This window comes from Lissotriton vulgaris, chromosome 9 (genome assembly GCF_964263255.1).
Source record: "Lissotriton vulgaris chromosome 9, aLisVul1.2, whole genome shotgun sequence".
In the NCBI taxonomy this organism is placed as follows: domain Eukaryota; kingdom Metazoa; phylum Chordata; class Amphibia; order Caudata; family Salamandridae; genus Lissotriton; species Lissotriton vulgaris.
This window is the reverse complement of record NC_141697.1, coordinates 193,802,164-193,820,983: the sequence shown is the minus strand read 5'-3', so window position 1 is coordinate 193,820,983 and position 18,820 is coordinate 193,802,164. Positions and strand designations below refer to the sequence as shown.

Genomic DNA, 18,820 nt, shown 5'->3' with positions numbered 1-18,820 from the left:
AATTAGAAATACTTTCCCACTTAGGTACATTTCCACTTTAATCTCTGTGTTGTACATCATTTAAGATAATTAAGCTGTTTGGTACAGCCTTCTAGTTGTTAAATTTATCAACTGACAGTGGAGCTCACAAATGTTCACATTTTTAGTGCGGTGAAGGCAAGCACCCATTCCACTGATACACACATGAATGCAATCTGGAACTCTGAGGTAATATTTATTTCCTTCATGAAAGTTTCCACAGTGTAGTTTTACTTGGTGCGCTAAAATGTAAACATGTGACCTGTGCACAAAAATTGCGACATGCGTTTCTTTTTGAAGGAACAGCATTTTTTCTAACGAACTAGTAAATACTTCATTGCATGATGGTGGCTGCTTTATGACCATTTATACCTTTCACAATCATTGTTAATAAATGTTACTGTCTGTTTGATTGTAAAGCCTCTTAGAGCTACACATGGAAATTTAGCCATGAAACTACATTTACTCAAAGGATATTTTTATTTTTATGTAAGATTATGGGATTACACTGCCTTGTCCATGCTGTATTCGACCAGTAATCGATCTGTATGTACAAAACGCTGCTTTTCGATAATAATACATGATAGTGTTGGAAAGCCTCCAGTCCGGGTTACGTGGGAGAGCCTCTATACAATTATTGATGATTTTTTTTTTAGCTAAAATCCATGACATGAAGGGTTTAAAGAGGCAGGTTAATGTTCTCCATAAGTTAGAGTGGGGGTAGCCCAAATATCAATTCCTTTGGAAGAAGTAGACAAATATGTTGGCTAAGTACAACAAAACAAATCAGGGAAAATACATTAAAGAAAACTTGATTAAAATAGGAGCAGTTGACCACATAAATCATTGGAGACAACCGCTAATTTAGGATCTAGAGTTCAGTGGAAAATGCAGGACAATGGTAGAAAAGTTATAATCAAATTGTCATGTTGGAAATTTTCAGGGCAAGTGAAGAAGAAATTTAAACCAGCAAAATATGATGGCAGCATCCAGTACATAGTTTTTGTTTGCTCACTGTGCCACTCAAGATTTGCTGCAGCCTTGATCTGTTCATCAGTGACGTGCAGCTTGGATCCTGTGCCAAGTGAGCATGGGGTCTTAATCCGAGCATTCTCATCACACTTAGGGCCTCATAATAAAAGAACAAAAGGTGATAGGTGCTATTTAATATTTGCTACAGGTTTGAGGATTACACTGCTACATGGTCCTCTAATGTGTTTAACCTAAGGGAACAATTGTACTGACTTCTTAGAAGATCAAAAAGGTGATGGATGTAATGCTTAAATTATTCTCAGCCACTGGTAAATAATCAAGCTCACTTTCCAGTACATAATTTTTCTGTCCTAACAGCAATGAAATGCATCATTTGGCCAGATAACATGAGGTAAGCAACTTCCGTCACTCCCTGGGGCATGCTCAGACATCCTGGAAAGCTTGCCTCACCTTCTTCTGCAGAAAGATTCTCAGAACTGAAGGGAGAGTAGGTGAGGGCATTACCAGATGCAACACAGAGTTAGTGAAAACACCTGATCTTTTCGGGGCTGAGTAGATCCAATGAACAACATATAAAGAGGCCAGATACAAGAAAACCCATAGAACCTGTTCTCAGAGTCCTCTAACGTCAAGGGGAAGTTGACTTTTCAAATCCGCATCCCAGCATGTGCCAGTCTTGGGGTCAAAGACGACGGTTATACAACACTTATCGACGGCACCTCAAGATTATTTGTGAGCATCTAAACAACCAATGACTGAAGCAGAGCATCACTCCCTCGTGAGTCTGGACTTGAGAACAGGGTCGAAAATGGCCTAAATCTGCTGGTCCCGCACCTCTAGCTAGTACATCCTGGACTCAAAAGTTTGTTTAGACTTGGCGCAAAGCCCGCCCAAGAACAGCAAACACCAACCTGCTCCGTTGCCCCTCAGTGCCTAGGTACTGGGAAACCTCACTCTGCACCAAAGCCACCACCAGCACGACCCGAACCTAGACAAACCCTACTCTGAACTGAAGTTGGAACCGAAGATCAGCAAATCGAACCAACCAAGGTCTGCGCTGAATCCCCTTCAGTGCAGAGATAGGGCACCTCAAAGGGGCCGGTCTTCAAAAAGCTGGCAGATGTCTGGGACAAAAAGCACACAAATGTCTTTATTCACTCAAACCACTTCAAAATACTAGCCAGACCTCTGGCTCCAGAGTTCATCACCATTCATAAGAGGAAGGCTACTCACCTTCAAGGAAGAACCTTCATCCTCTCTTCTTACAGCATCAAACCCCAAAAGGTTTAGACAGGCAGCTATTAGCTTTACACCCTTTCCACTATTCGCCTCAACACCGCCTCTTCCACCACCTCCTTTCCTCTCCATCCACGCTCCCTCCAAACTGACACACCGGCCATAAACTCGGACCTAGGTAGTCCTTAGTACCCAAAGGACCCCTATGAGGAGCCCTTTAGGTCTCAGAAGGTAGATGATCCTTTGGAAGGATTATGTAGTGGACCCACAGGAAAACCCTGATCTCAAGCTATATCCTGCTAAGGTATACCGACCGAACGATACTACTGTGTATCAAGCAGTAGTGCAGCGTTTTGCTCTACACCATCATCTCAAGCTCCATACTGTGGAGGATGGGGATCAGTGACTTCAACATGGAACCTTTGTCCAAGACAGAGCGATCCATTAGCTATTTTCCCATGCCAAAGTAAATATTAAATGAGGCCAGTGGCATCTTTAATGACTCCGCTTAGGCCAGAGTGGTGACTCCCAAGATAGAAAACAAATGTAAGCCTTCCCTGACAGATCCAGCTTATAGTTGTGGGAATATAGTCCTGGATTCCATTGTGGTACACTCGGCCCACAATAGGGCTTCTGCACAGGCTACTCAGTAAGGAATCCAAAAAGATTGATACTGCAGGGAAGCGAGTGCTACTTGGGGCAGCCGCACTTTGGGGAATTACCAACTAGGTAAGCCTCCTGTCCAGGTACAATTGTTACCAGTGGGAGTAGATGGAGGAGCTCGTAAAGCACCTACCTGTGGCTCAGTACAAAAGAGGACAGGAGCTCATCTCAGAGAGCAGAAAAATTTGCAATGCTAATATTAAGTGTGTCCTTGGTGCTGGGGACTCAGTGGTAGAAAGTCCTTCTTCGCAGGCATGCCTGGCTTAGGGTCTAGATACAGGCGTTTTGAAGACTAGCATCTGTTTGGCCCTCGGGGTGACAAGAAGAGCAGTCTTCAGTCCAGTTCCAGTGTAAGTGGCTCTTTGCCATTGACTACTATGGAGTGGTCCTGAAGCAAGAGATGCACGTTGCTCAAGATGCTCAAGGATGCTGAAGATGCTGTAGGGGTCTTCCGGAGCTACTCCTCGATCGACAGGTTTTGAAAGGTGATCCAGGCCACAGAGGTTGACATCCCTTAAAGTCCACTCGAACTTGGCAGTAGTCCGGTCTCCAGTGGGCTACCAGTCGCCTGTTACATTGGTTTCCTTCTTGTGGCAGTAAACCTGCCTTCTAAGTGATAAAGCTGCAATCCAAGTCTCAGGTTCATCAGACTCAAAGGCAAATTTTGAGTGTCTGGTCCTGGTCCTGGTCCTTGGTGTTGCACAGAGGGGAAAAGCAGTGATCCTGTGATCTGGGCTACCAACTCTCCCCAGCAGGCTTCTTCGGCTGTTGTGGCCCTGTGCTGTGAACAGGAGGTCAGCCAACTGAGCCTTGGAGTCTCTTGCTTCAGCTGGGCTCAGGATTTGACTTCTCAATGAGCGTGACACTGCTGGCACAAACCTTGTTTTGCTAGCCTCCAGGTGCAGTCCACGTCGGTGCAGCTTCTCTTTGCCGTGTCCAGGTGTGGCACAAGTTACAGTTAGGCAGTAAAGTTTAACTGAGCAATTTCATAGATTAATTTTTTCGGTGGGGGTAGGGTTGGGTTTGAACGCTAATTCTTATACATATTACTGTACCTTACTATAACCTTACTTTAACCTTTGTTTTTGTTTTTTGTGAATTTGATGTATTTTTTATCCTAAAGTAAAACCTTATTGCCATACCCATCTTTCACGTCACTTTACCCTTTGGTTTCTTCAGTAAATTTGATTTCTTTTTTTATAATATTCACCCAACTCCCTCATTGCGCATAGCTTTAGGCCATGAGCAGCGTGGGATTGGTTCCAAGGCCTGGCCTGTGGCTACGCTATGGGTAAAACCCGCAGTGAGCGGCAACACACCCAAGGACTCACACCCCACATTTTTTTTTCTGGTACGTGGTACGGTACGAAAGCTGAAGCACCACCCATGATATGGCGAGATTGCGCAAGCTTCACTTGTGGATGTTTGTAATGCCTCGCTGTACCATAGCTAACACAAGAGATCCATTCTACCACACAGGGGCTGTGCTGCATACTGCGAGAGTACCTCGAGACCTAGGGTACAATATTTATTTTTTAATATTGACCCCTGTCACCATCCCCCTCCCATCAAGGGCCAGAGGTCAGAGTACACCAACCCAGCCTCAATGTATTTTATTTATTTCAAAACACACGAGCCCTGCGATGGTGGCTACAACATTTCTGTTTATGCATGGTCGACCAATGTAATTGCTCAGTCATGGAACAAAGGCCTGCGTGGGGGTGAAAAGACTTTTCTGCCAATCAGAATGCTTTATTTTTTACATTCACTGTACTGCTGGATTACTGGGGTACTCCTGCAAGATCAACCTTCCAGATATCACTGTATTTTGGACCATCATTTCTTAAATGGCTGAACCGTTTTACATCAAATCACAAAAATCATGTTTTCTGAGTAAAGATCTAGTTGCACGGAATAAAAAAATTTTCGTACACTTTTTTTATCAGCTCCCATTTTGACGGTTCATCCCAAAACGTTACATGAAGGAGCTAAGGTGGATGAACTTTTCTTTTGGACAGTTACATGAAGATTCATCAAATGGCACCAAAGTTATTAGCCAAAAAAAACGTTCTTCCTATGCAAACTGTAACCTAACATATAACTACACAGTGGTGACTGCCACTGTGTATTATGTATATATCTATTGATAGATGTGCTTATATATAATTGGTAGAACCTTGGATTTGGTGGCAGATAAAGATCTCTAAGCTCTCCCTGTATTCCCATTCCTTTGTCTTTTTTAACTATCCCCTTTTCTGGTCTCCAACTCTAGGTTTGACAGCACAATTGTTACCCCTTCTTTTTAGGTCTCGCACCTGGCGATGCAGCGCGAAGTTCTACCACCAGCGAGACTTATTGTCGCTGACTTGGCTCTCAAGGGAGACAGGAGATGGGCACGCGCAGGCCGGAATGGAAATGTGAACGTGCTGCACGGCGCACATCTCCTGTCCCCCTTTGGAGGCAAGCCAGCATGCAGTTTCATTTTCATTGTTAAAGCTGTCGAGCTGGCGCTTGCTTTCTACTAGATTTACTGTACTTTCTTTTGCAACACCTCACGCAAATGTGCCGGGGTCGGCACTTACAGAGCGCCTATGGAGTCCCCTAGCTCTTCAGACATGCTCTAGATGACGTAGATTCCCAATGTAATCATGTTCTGAATGAGTCACAAGAGACCCAGGGCTGTAGGCAAGCTCCTTTTTGCATAGGGTCTCCTCACACCACGCCCCCTTCACTTAGCCTCAGGAGGCTGCAGTTGGATGGGATGTCGACAATCACTACTTCGACTTTACCTTGTAGGGCCGTAAGTAAATGTCTTAAAATCAACAGCGGCCCTGCCCCAGACAGGAAAAGACAGCATTGAAGCGGGATACTCGCAGAGCTAAGGCCTACAGCCAATCAAACCATACGTTTGCCTAAACCACTTTCATTCTGTTTTAAGGCTTCCACGTGTTGCATATTAGTCTCTCCTGGAGGTGAGCTGTTACTTCCAGGCACCCTTTGCCTCCCAGGATCAGTTTCCCAAGTTACTCAGACCTGTATAAACGACGTGGACGAGGGTCACACGCTGTAAGGTCTCACTAAGAGGGAGATCAAGTGAGGCCTGGTGCACACAGAAGAGAACGTGAACGGGGGCTATTGGCGGTCAGAGAACCGCTTTAATAAATACAAGGCAAGGGAGAGAGGCACTGTTGTGAGGTTCCTGTCAGGAGACTCGCAGTTCAAGCTTTAGCCCCTTGTGCAAGAAGACATTGCGGCTTTGAAAGGAAGCTCCGAACAGGGCGGTAAACGTGCACGTTAACACTAGTGTTAAAAAATAAGTGAACAGTGTTAAAGTGGAACACCACCCGCATTGCATGAGCATTACTTGTGTAGTTTTCATTCAGAGGAGGTATGTGTTCAACTGTTTCATGCGGTACACTGAAGCCAGTTGTTTGCACATTCACAACTGCAGTCAGTGCACCATGGAAGCGAAGGGGGAGGAGGGCAAAAAATGCCCCTTGTCGTTGTCTCTGGTCTATCCACATTTCCATTGCTTTTCTTTCTAAGGGTGGGGTACGGTGCTGTGCGCGCACGTGACCTCCGCAGGGCAGTTCGCCCCTTCTTCTTAAGGCCACACAAAGCCCCTTCAGTCCATCCTTTATTCGTTGTCACAGAGGGAGAAAATAGTGGATTCCCAGAGGCCCTCTGCCATAGCGGGTGCAGCCTGAACAGCAAGAACCCTCAGCCTACAAAAGGAGGGATTAAATATTAACCCTAAAAAGCTCTGCCAAAGTAGTGGAGGGACTGAATGATAGACCCTCAGATAGCCATTTAAACATCCGAATGGCAGTCCCTATGTACTGTAGAGGGATAGAACGACTGCCCCTGTGAGCAAAGAGCAAACTGAAGACCGGGTCGGCCTAGCACAAAAAATAGGCCCAGGCTCCAAAATAAAAGTGCTGAAAGAACAGTTGATGGGCAGATTGCAGAACAATGTCGTACATTCACCCCAGTACAGAGATCTGGGCCTTTATCAATCGTTTTTTTTGCTCCCCATAACGTTCCAGTTTAAACCCAGCCTCTGCATATCAGTTTTGGCCCTGCTCCCAATGGGACAGTCCAGCCCGAACTGCCAGGCCAGGTCCTTCCTGGACTGCAAACAAGCACCCTGGGACCGGTTTCGCCAGGCTAGCTTGACTCCAGTGGCATGGAGAGCACTGGACCCACGTCTGTGCATAACCGTCCCACTCGGGGTGACAAATGCAAAAATAAAAGTGACCCTAATTAGTGAATTACATAGCTAAAAAAAAAAGTGACCCACATTTGCAAATCAGGCCATTTACAATGCAATAGGTCTCTCATTATTAAAGTTTGAGCTATTGGCCTTGTAAATGGCAATCCCTTTAATTCCTTTGCATCGGTGCGTGAACAAGCACTTTGTACTTATAGTCCATGCTTATGAGAAGCAAGTCTGGCAGTCTCTTTTACTGCCAGCCTTGCTCATCGTAAGCATGGACTATACGTTCAAAGTGCGTGTTGATGCACCGACTGCAAGTTTTAAAAAAGCATGCCAATTCCAATAGCTCAAACTTTAATAATGCGAGACCTATTGCATTGTAAATGCTTGTTCTTTTTGCAACCATACAGTGTCCCATAGAGTGGATCATGCATTCCGGACAATGATTTATAATGGTGTTTATGATCCACAGTGCACCCCCTGCATACGCGTTCTGGGAGTAATGTGTCACTGAAACTCGTTGCCTTTTGCACCGTTACTTGTTATCTAGTCATTTTTTTCACCCTTCTTTCTCCATTGTATTCATGGTTACATTATGAAGCCTCACCTCTTGTCCAGGCGATGGTTCCGTTTAATAGCCTATCTCTACATTGACTTCAGTATTTGTTCATGTGTCAAGAGATGGATACAGTGGTCCAGATGTGGGCTTTGCAGTGCTCAGTATAATAGCAATCCAGCTTTCCTTTTTCTGATGGTTCGGACTCGCACAGTTTACCAAATGGTTCCCGTCTGTAACATCTGTTCAAAAAGGAGATTCATTAAATTATTTCCTGTGGATGTTGGCCTCCCATGCAGCGGATGTCTGTCTGCTAATCACAAATCTTCTGCCTGTTCTTCATAACTTGCACTTCCTTTTCTTTCGTGTGATTGAGCCCGTAAGACACCACATCCATTTTATTTCCTATTTGTCCATACATATGCCAGACTCTGTCACTCGGATTTAAGGCTTACTCTTTTCTAAAATTATGTCTTTTTTCCTCCTTTCCAGATGTAGATGAGTGCAGTGAAGGCAGATGTCACGCAGATGCTGCCTGCTACAACACTCCTGGCTCCTACACTTGCCGATGTCGACCAGGCTATGATGGAGATGGTTTTCAGTGCACATTAAGACCAAGTAGGTATCACTCTGAATAGAGACACTGTTTTTAGCAGAATTATTTTTTTTATAATATGTTGCTTAAATATTAATTAAAACAGTGTGGCTATGCCAACTCGAAATAGGCCAGTCATGAGCACTCAGTCTGGTCATTATGTTATAGAATGTTGCATAATAATTGTGGTGTCCCTTGGCATCTGAGTATCATCCTACAGCGTGTGCCTTATTTTTACACAGACCGAACATTTGAAACTCTTCACTAACATGTAATGCTATTATGTTGTAGAGCGCGGCTTTGCCATTAGTATTGCATTGCAACACTGGTGGCGTTTGGGTACTTTCACACACTCATATCGAGCACTCTGTCGCAAAATGGGGTCCGGTTTCTGGTTGTTTGAGTTGGCTTCTATATAGTGTGGGCATAGTTAATGTGCTGCTTTTGTGTACATATAAGATGATGTTGTACATTTTGGAGCAATGTCATGTGCCATCATCACAGTGCAAATTGGTATGGCATCATTGAAGAAGCAGGAGGTTCTCTTGGTATCGACCCCCAGACTGTATTGTGTCTACCTGAGTTGTTTGGGTATGTCCTTCCCAACACATCTGCATGATAGCGCTTTAGCTCCAGTGTATATTGGTGCCATTCTCTTTTTAAAACTTATAATTTGATTGCCAAGGTAAAAACCATCTACAAGATCAAATAACACAACATTCCAATGATGGTAATCATTATCTAAGAAAAGGTGTGTATATAATCAGTGTCGTCCTTAGATAGTTCACACTCTTATGTTGCTCTTATATAGGGGTTTGGAGTTTTTTTTCAGGTTTTCCACTGAAATTATAGCAGTAAGACATTTGAAATAATCCCCCCTCAGTATGCATGGGCACAAACAATGTTACTGCTTGGCTGGTATTTCTTTCAAAATTCGCCCCACCTCTCTATCTGCCCTTCAACTACTTGGGCAGCACTGAAGAAGAATTGTATCTAATTCCATACACTTCCTCGTATAGTGTTCCCCAAGCTTTCAATAAGTTGTCACAGCACTTACATTAGAAAAAGCAGTCTTATTTCTGTCATCTGTGATTTTTACGTTTGCTGGACACACCACTGATGCATGCACTAAATTAAAAAAATCTCCCTCCTTTTGCCATTTTGTTAGCGGTCAATCCAAGGGAAAATTAACTATCGGGCCCTCGTGTACAACATCTTTCATACAAGGTGCAGCTTTTAGAATATCCTTCTTCCAATGAAGTTATCAGTTCCATCCACATCTTTTGTTTTAAGTCCTCTATGTTGTGTAACATTCTCTAAATGTCTTTGTTTAGCTCTGTCAACGTACCCTTGTATCATTCTAGACCGCCATGTGTGTTTTTTGCCCACAAAGTGAGCTTGAAAATCATGTATGTCCACCGGAGGGTTTCCCTTTAATGTATTTTTTTCTCCATCAAGTTGTGATTGGATACAGGGGAACACAGGGAAACGTTTTTCCTGTATGAAAGTGGCTGCTGCACTATGAAACCAGGTTGTACTTTGGCTCACGGAGGAAGTAATGTACATGTGTGTGTGTGTGTGTGTGTGTGTGTGTGTGTGTGTCTGTGTGTGTGTGTGTGTGCATGTGTGTTATCTATGTATAAATCAAATTGAGTGCTGGGGTCTATTAGTCCAATGTTGTGTGATTGTGTAGGTGGTGCTATCTATGAATATGTGTGTTTGTTATGATGGTGGTCTCCTTTGTGGTGTTCTGGTAATATTCAGCTCAGATATTCTCCCCCATCCAGTACATCCCCTCTTATGTCCCTCCCCAAAATTGGTGCACCTGGTGCGAGTGTAGGTAGTAACCAGCCCGCATCCCTTTGTTTTGGTGCAGGTTTTCCCTGTTTGAGTGAAATTAACATTCTTCATTTTTGTGTTATGGTAATTTCCCCTATCCACAGCACTGCAGTCTGAAGACACAACACAAAACACCTGATCTAGCCCAAACTCAATTCCATGTGGATCCAGAGTGAAAGTATATAGCAACACAAGGGGAAAATGTCCCCAAAGGTTTGGGGGAATGAAGATAATGACTTTCAAAAACTGCTGTCCCTCATATTGGTTCTCGCAGTCCGCCTTAGAAAATCAATTCATATAAGTACAGGAGTCCTCAGCCAGCACCTGGTTCATCTTTGTGGAAAAGGCAAGGATGAGGCTTATACACCAGACCAAGGAAGAAAGGGTGTTGGACCAATATTGGAGCATCTTATGGTTGCTATTCTCCCTTCTGCCTGAGCTTGTCTGGTAAGCCTATCTGCTCATGTCATAGCCTCAGTAGAGAAAGGAAGACCTCCCTGTCTGTTTGTATGAGGGAAGGCATTGAGCCTGCTTGGAGGACTGACCTCGTCTAAAGGAAGATGGAACCAAGCCTGTCTAACTGAATGACTCTTGTGAGGATAGATCAGAGAACAACCCTGTCCAATGAGCAATAAGATCACCTCAGCCCAGCTGCCCAGGGAAAGCAAGATCTACACACAGGTCAAGGAGGTACTCCACTACCTTCAGATGTCAAGCTTGGTAAGCTTGCACCTTCCTGACCCTGCAAGCGCCATAGTGTACCGGTACCTAGTTTTTCTGGAAAGGACATAATAGGTGGATTGGGGTAGAGTGGCAGGGACTCTGGACCCAAATCTGACCATTAGTGTCCGTATACCAGCCGGGTGGAATAAAAGGGGTCCACTTAATTGAGGAAGAGAGTAAAAGATGTCACCCCGAAAATTGTATATCCCAAAAACCACCCATCAGTTAACTAGTAGCCTCCCCAGCAGCGTCTCTGTCCTCATTGTGCTCCTAGGGAGTTGATGTGACCCGCTATTGGCTCACCAGTGACCAGTTTAAGACACAACTGGCCCTCTTTCGTTTCAAGGGAATGATTCGAGAAAGGGGACAAACTCCCACTATTGAATCCTAAGGTTGTCTCTTGGGTTATCCTTCAAATTTGTTTCAAGTGGCATAGGCTCTAAAACTGCAAGAGCTAGAAAGATGGTTCAAATGCTCCTGGAATCAGAGGGACTTCCAGTGGAGGCAGAGACTGTGCCAGGCATGTGAAGGCTGAGACCTCGATGGTCCTTCTGAGGCTGAAGGGGGTACGGCATACAGGCACTATGCAGGACTATTTGAGGATGGTGCAGGCTCATCCTCAAGTAATCGACAGCAGGTGATGGATCAGCTCCAAGACCTTCAAGTATGCAAGGGACCCTAGGTGTGGAGCTAAGGCAAAGCTTAAGCTGTGGAGAGGAAAAATGCAGTGTCCCCATAGGTGTAAAGGTAAAAAGGCTTGTGTCCTTGGGCTATGATCCTGCTGCCACCATTGTACCTAACGCCGACATGCAGCTACTCATGTGGGCTTCCATGATTGTTGAGTCCACTGGAGAAAAATACACTGTAAGCCAGAAACATGCACAGGCAGCACAGCACTACTTTCCAAGCCACCAAGAGGACTGTTCTCCGAAAGGGTAGCCGTTAATTCCTGGAACAGTCAAATGATACCGGGATAGGCTTTATATAGAGCTGAATGAATGAAAATGGCTGTTCTCTGTCCTGTTCATCGATGCCTTCAGTGTCCTGTTGAAGGAAAATCTGTTATCTAATATCTCTTCAAAAGCGGACTTTCTGCTCCAATGCTTTCTGAACGGGCTCTCACAAGGGATTTTGTTTTATCCATCAGGAGAAATATGCTGCAACTTAGCCATAGGCGTGAAACCAGTCGGCACCTTCTGTGCTTGCAGGGGTTTCCCTTCTGTGTAAATCAAACAACTTTACTGAATTGCAACAAAGTAAACCATCTTGGGCGCTATATCATGAAAAATTTGCTAATCAGTCTATGAACTTAGATGTACGGACTGCAGCAGTGCCAAGCCCTCATCATACTTAGATATCTATGCCATGTGTGACCAAGGGCGCAATTCTGAGTAATATTTTAATTAGTTTCAAGCAGACACATTTCCATTAAGCTAAGATCAGCATTTCTGTTAAAAACTTGTTTGTTGGTCCCTGCAGAATATAGAGGAAATAGTCCAAACCTGACCACAGGCATGGACATTATCTTTTGGGAAAGGGAAGCCATGGATAACTTGTCATGCTGCTACTTGCAATACTTAAGAGACTAGTGCAACATGTTTAAATAATCATCATATGAAAGAAAAAAGTTTGGAGTGAGATGTCCAAGAGAGGTCTAGGACAGTTGGATCCATGCCAGATGTCTAGAACCGGAACCAAGGGTATAGGTTTGTAGTAGCATTAAGCTGAAAATTCGTTTTCAAAGTTAAATTGGAGTTCTTCATCATTTATTGGGTACAAAACAGAGTAGCTTTCGTTTGAAGTTGTAATATTTTGTCTATTTTTAAGTGCTCTTCCAACATTGTTGACTTAATATGGAAAATTGTAGATGAGGACCAACCAACGAGTGTTTTTCCCCCCGAGGCACATAGGCCTGGTGAATTTTCAAGGCGAGACAACCGAAAGTAATGTTTGGAATCAATAGTATCTGTGATTTGGTCTAAGTAGCTGATTAATACTTTAGAGTCGAGTAAGTTGTTGATTTTCTATTCCTTGAGAGATCTTTTCTCTGGGCATCATGTGTAGGAGGAAAACCAGTCACTGTGCTCATCTGGGAAGAAGGGTGGAATCCTATGTCATACCTGTGTTTTGTTTTAAATTAGAATAACCACTCATCAAATACGTTCTTGTGAGATGAATTGTACCTACATGTATTTTTTGTGCATCTCTTTACAACCTGGCATAGATCTGGCCATGCTGGTCTAACGTTGAATAACTCTGCTTTCTAACAATGTAGAGATATGAGCCCCATGCAACACCTTTTGATGAGACCATCTATTTTCTGTGTTTTAATTCCGATAACATCAATATGTTTGTTCATGTATGTTCAATCTGAATGCCTAATCACAATTTCTAAATTGCAGGTTTTGCCCAACCAAAGAAATGTTACTGAGGAATAATTGTTTCTGTTTGCATAGAAGTAAATTGTATTTGCATGGAACAAAAGTCATTGAAATAGGAAAAAATCAATCAAGTGCATGGTTTGGTGGCAGAGGGTATTGCCCATTTTTCTTAAAAGGTCTCCTTTTATTTTTTTTATCATGTTTGATGAAGGTCCTATCAAGACACAATGTCAGCAACAGCGTGAACAGCTGCAGTCAGGACTTGGCCCCCGAGGTCCCCGGCCACAAGTAGGAGCCTTCATTCCACAGTGCGATAGTGATGGCAACTATGTACCTCAGCAATGCCACAGCAGCACAGGTGAATGTTGGTGTGTGGATAGGAATGGACAAGAGATACCTGGAACTCGAACACGGCCTGGCAGCACTCCTCAGCAATGTGGTGTTCCAGGTTAGTCTTTCTTCTAAAATCCATTCCTATTGCACCCCCAGGTATTAAAGATACATATAAAAATGGGAGAGAGCGGCAGCGCACCATCATGATTTACTTGTGGGTAGAATAAACTCTGGTTTCTATCAAATACAGCTTTATTTCACTAACTCTTTAGCTGCTTTTTCCTGGATTTATGCATGTGATTGGCTTCTTTAATTTATTTTACTTATGTTATTCTATGACCAAGATTGGTAATTGGTAGCACAGGTTTTCTACATAAGACGCATACTGTTCGTGGCCAAAATGTAGATTTCAAGGTCCTCATAAAATATCTAATCCCTCATATTTTCGTTTTTTGAGCTTTTAAAATCTTAAACCAAAATAAGAGACTAAACTGGAGAAGCTGCACCAGCACTTCTCTTGTACTGCATTGGAAAAAATTGCCCATGTCAAATTTAAACGTCACTGTCTGGTGAAAAATAACTATTTGAACAATAGGTCTGCTATGTTATCACTATTTCAGATATACTTTGCCCTATTAATTAAAGCTTAAACTGAGCGGATCACCGGCATGGTTAGTATAGCGTAAAGGCAAGAGGCGGACAGCATGCATCTCTACATGCACTGAGAGTCTGAGCCGGATGTCGTGTGCTGTAGCAGGGGAGTGCAAAGAGAAAAACCCTCTCTTAAATCTTTAAACTTGATCTGTTGCTGTAAGCCTATTTCATAATAATACATTAAGCAATATCAGACTGTGCCACTTTGAATACTTGTAGACTTAATGTAATATTTAAGGAATTTGCTCACACGATGAATGTGCATAACAGAAAATAATTAGGAGCCCGTAAAATTGTCTAGCGTCATCCTTAAGAGCGGAGTGCTCGGGTGAGTTGGGCATGGACCTCTGAATATGCTGCTTATTGCATGTTCAGTTTCTTTTCATATCCGTTTTTAAAGTGGTATTTATGAATGCGAAAAATCAATACTACAGAATCCTGAAATGTGGAATGGGTTGTAAGGTGCAATAATGTAGATCGAAAATCACCAGTTTGACACATTTTCCAATTTAGGAAATCGAGGGTTAGGGTTAGGGATAGAAATTATTTCACGGTGGTTCCCCCTGAGAAACCTACCAACACTGGCCACTTGGTATGTTTGTGGGTATTAAGATACTTCATCCAGCAGCTCAGTTTCCACTGTGGTATCACACCAAATGCAAACATGTGAAATACTGGAGTAACAGCCTATCCAAAGTCAGGAAGAGAAGGGATCACTCTCACGCTACATGAGGTGTGTTGCTGGAGGTGAAGTGTCCAATTCACAATGAAGAATTGTACTTCTGAATAATGAAAAAAATTATTGTGCAATTGACACCTATTTTTTTTCATTCTGTGACTAAATTCTGTAACCTGAAATAACCCTGGAAATTTCAAGTCTTGCTGATTTCCTGTAATATTCCTGGGATTCTTCATGAAACTCGTATTGATCTTAACTACTCAAAACATAAGACTAATTCTGCATATGTTATTGTGTAATTTTAAAATGTGCCTTCGTGAATCTGCCTTTCAATGTTATTCTTGTATAAATGGTGAACAGTGGACCCTTAACTGGAGTTTTTCCCTTTCCTAGTGCCTACTCAGAAGCCACAAACGGTATGTGAGCGATGGAGACAGAGCCTTTTGGAGCACTATGGTGGCGCGCCCACTGCTGAGCAATACATACCACAGTGCGACCAGTACGGCAATTTCAGCCCTCTGCAGTGTCATGGAAACAGTGGCTATTGCTGGTGTGTGGATAAGGATGGAAGAGAGATCCAAGGAACGAGGAAAGAGCCTGGAATGACTCCTGCATGTAAGGCCCAGTGTTTGAGACATAAGCCTTCACTAACACTATAAACTTAGAGTGCCCTAATTAGTACTGGCTGACTATTAGACATTTTAATAATGTATATATTTTGAAAGAACACTACCCTTTTTGTTAAAGAAAATATGGAAGCATTGCATAAAATGAACTTTAAAAGAATATTGCACATAAAGAAACCTTTTCTATTTTGTTTTTCAAATGTATTTATTTTGTGTTGGCACCTGCCTAATATAGTGCCTTCAGACTAGACTTAAAGTAGTCCGTGGTGTTTGGTTACTTGGCAATGACTGCAACCCTTTCCTTTTTGAGCAAACCCGTTTGGATGTCGAAACTATACACACAAATTAGAACAAACACTCCCCTCGTTCATACAGTTTTCATGCTTCCCCAAAGTACCCGACACTTTTTCACTAATAACAAACCTAATATCTGTTTTCTAAAATATGAGCACACCTATGTCTGCAATTTTTAAAAGTATCTACTGGTAACGTTTTGATACCAGTCTTACGCATCTAGAATACTTAATGTTTACATGGCAGCTAAGACTGCAGCAAACTAATGCAAACCAAAGTAGATTGCCTTTGGTTAGACAGGGCTCCACAGGCTGCTTCAGATCTGGAGTTTGACTTCTTACACGTACAAGAGTCGCTAGTTGGTATATTCACTTTAAATACAATATACTATATTAGTTGTCCCTGAACCAGAAGACCAAACAAATGGTTCACAATAAGACAATTGTAGAGTGTATTCATACATAAACCCACCCAGTGGAGGTTTGGGGAGATGATTCTCATTGCAGTGTCTGGAACTAATGATCTTTTGAAAGAGTTATTCATCACCACATTATGATGCTGGGATTTTTGATTCTCAGAAACTGGCGTTGCTAGGTTTAAGGGATCACCAGTAAAAGCAGTGAGAGGAAACTTTGTGGCACTGTGCAATCAATGGCAGCCCAAACCCTAATTGCGGCAGAGATAGGGATAAAAGCAACAACACAGTTTTGAGAAGTTCTGGGGCATCCTGGCCATACAGTTCGGATCACCAAATACTGGTTGGCATGTGGCATCCACACCGAGATGAATTGGGAATGAGAAGAACTGATCATTCGATATGTCTCGGGTGGTGGAAACCTGTTTGGATTGGTTTGTTCATTTTTGATAACTAAGAGAAATTCGAGTCCGTAATGATGCCAAAGGTTTTTCTTCCTCGTTTAATTGCATGGGATGAGAAGTGGAACCCAGGGAGGTGGGCAAAGGAAGGGGAGAGGAAAGTAGAAAACTGTTGTCAACTAAATCTTTTAATTTTTATCACGGTTGAGCTTCAGATAATTGTTTGTTCTCAGTTAGTTCATTTTTATTATGCAATTGTTTATGCTTTCAGAGTTTTGGATTTTTTTTTTTTTTATTTGATGATGATTAGCTAATGATAAGGTCAGCAGCTAACCTCATTGTGCTGATCTGTTCTTAACCACGTTCCTTCCCTGTGCACTGCGTCGAGAATTTTAATACCTTCAGCATTATAATAACATTTGGGACTATCTAACTTGCAAGGGCAATCGTTAGGGCCCTAAATTGAGCATTCTGTGCTTTTTTAAAGGGTGCGACACGGGGGCTGATAACGCTTACCTTATCTTCAGTTTGGTGATTGTAGTGTTCCCTGCGTCTGCTACCCAGTCCACCACAGCATTTGCTGATTGTGTGGAGGTAGCGCTGACGCGACATTTCCCCCACTTCTGGTGGGACAATTACAGCCGCCATTGTGGTGCAAGAGACTAGTCTCTCAACATAGAACCCATTAGCACAACATAAAATGGAGGGACCGGCGCTGACGCGCAACGGACACGTGCAGCGGGCGCGCCACAGGCAAGCCCGTCTGCACTCGTCCACGCCCAACACTCGACCAGCACCAGTCTTGCTTCCAGTTTCCAACCAGGCAGAACATTTTCAGCAAATGACTTGCATGAATTACATTTTAATAAACATTGCAAACATTTTATAGAACTTAATAAAATTAGAGGCCCGATAACATGCAGGAAATGCAAGTTGTTGATACCATTCTACGAGCCATCTAAAATAAAAGGAGAAGGAAATGGAGTCGTCATCAAGTGGGCGTAAGGGGAGGCCTAATTAATTCACGATCTTTAGGCCAACATGCCCTTGATGTCCAGGAACTGATCATGGATAATGATCTGGACTTCCTATGTGTTACGGAATCTTGGCTAAAAGAGGACTCTAACCTGGACATCGCGGTGGCTTTGCCACCCAACTTTACAATTTGTAGGAAAGATGGAGAAGGTGGTGCGGGGGAGGAGTAGCTATTTTACATAGCGAGAACTTATAATGGAAAGTCTTCATCCTACCAGGGCTTAGAGGGGCGGAACACATGGGCTTTTGTTGTTCTATTAATAATTCCTTCTCCTTTTCTGGGGCTTTGATATATCGCCCTCTAGGTAATAGTAAGGCATGTCTGGATTTGCTGGAAGATGCCCTTAGCGAAGGCATGCTTAGATATTCAAATTTCACTCTATTAGGCGATGTTAATTTGCACTTGGAAAGCAATGATAGTCCAGGGGTTACATCCGTTTTTGGAAACGGCCAATTTGTTAGGCATGAAGCAAACGGTTTCGGGGACCAACACATAAAGCAGGACACACCCTTGATGCGGTTTGTACTAACTTTAGCGCACTCCAGACAGGAAATCCAATTTCTCAAGTCCGATCATTGTTTTATCCCGTTAGCTTTTCCAATTCCTAACACGGATGGTGTAGCGAGGAAGAATGATTTAGGGACCCCAATGAGGGATTGGCACTGTCTAGCCACTAACCCTTCTTTGCTCAAAATCGTCCAAGACAAGGTTCCAATACTCATGGAGGAACCCGGAGAGGATTCACACTGATTTCATAGCTGGATCTTGTCTATAGGCGAAGAATTAGCCCCGATTGGGTGCACAGCCAGACTGAGTAAAAGAAATATTCACAAAGACCCTTGGTTTTCAAAAGAATTAGAGGGACTTGATCTGCAGTCTAAACAGCTGGAACGCAGATGGAGATAGGGATATGATGTTCTCAACTTACAGTTCTTTAAATCTTTTAGGAAATGATATCATTCAGCCATTAAATTGGAAAAAAAAGAATATGTTTATAATAAAATAACCATGGCAAAGCATAATCAAAAATAAATGTTTACAATTGTAAAATCTTTTGTCGATCCTAAAGATTTACATGTGGAAATCACTCCTTCTCAGAATTTATGTAATGAAATTATAACACACTTCGAAAATAAGATCAAGGCCATCCAAAAGAATTTCC

At 42.9% G+C, this 18,820-nt stretch overlaps 1 protein-coding gene across 1 annotated transcript in view; it reads left to right on the top strand.

Annotated features, from left to right (window-relative positions):
* The window catches only part of NID2 (nidogen 2), a 269,038-nt gene that overhangs the window by 219,963 nt on the left and 30,255 nt on the right, over positions 1 to 18,820 (top strand). Inside the window, exons 14-16 of the mRNA XM_086937330.1 lie at positions 8,175 to 8,300; positions 13,432 to 13,668; positions 15,280 to 15,501. Coding sequence (XP_086793456.1) covers positions 8,175 to 8,300; positions 13,432 to 13,668; positions 15,280 to 15,501 — 585 coding nt within the window. The remainder of the gene's footprint in view (positions 1 to 8,174; positions 8,301 to 13,431; positions 13,669 to 15,279; positions 15,502 to 18,820) is intronic.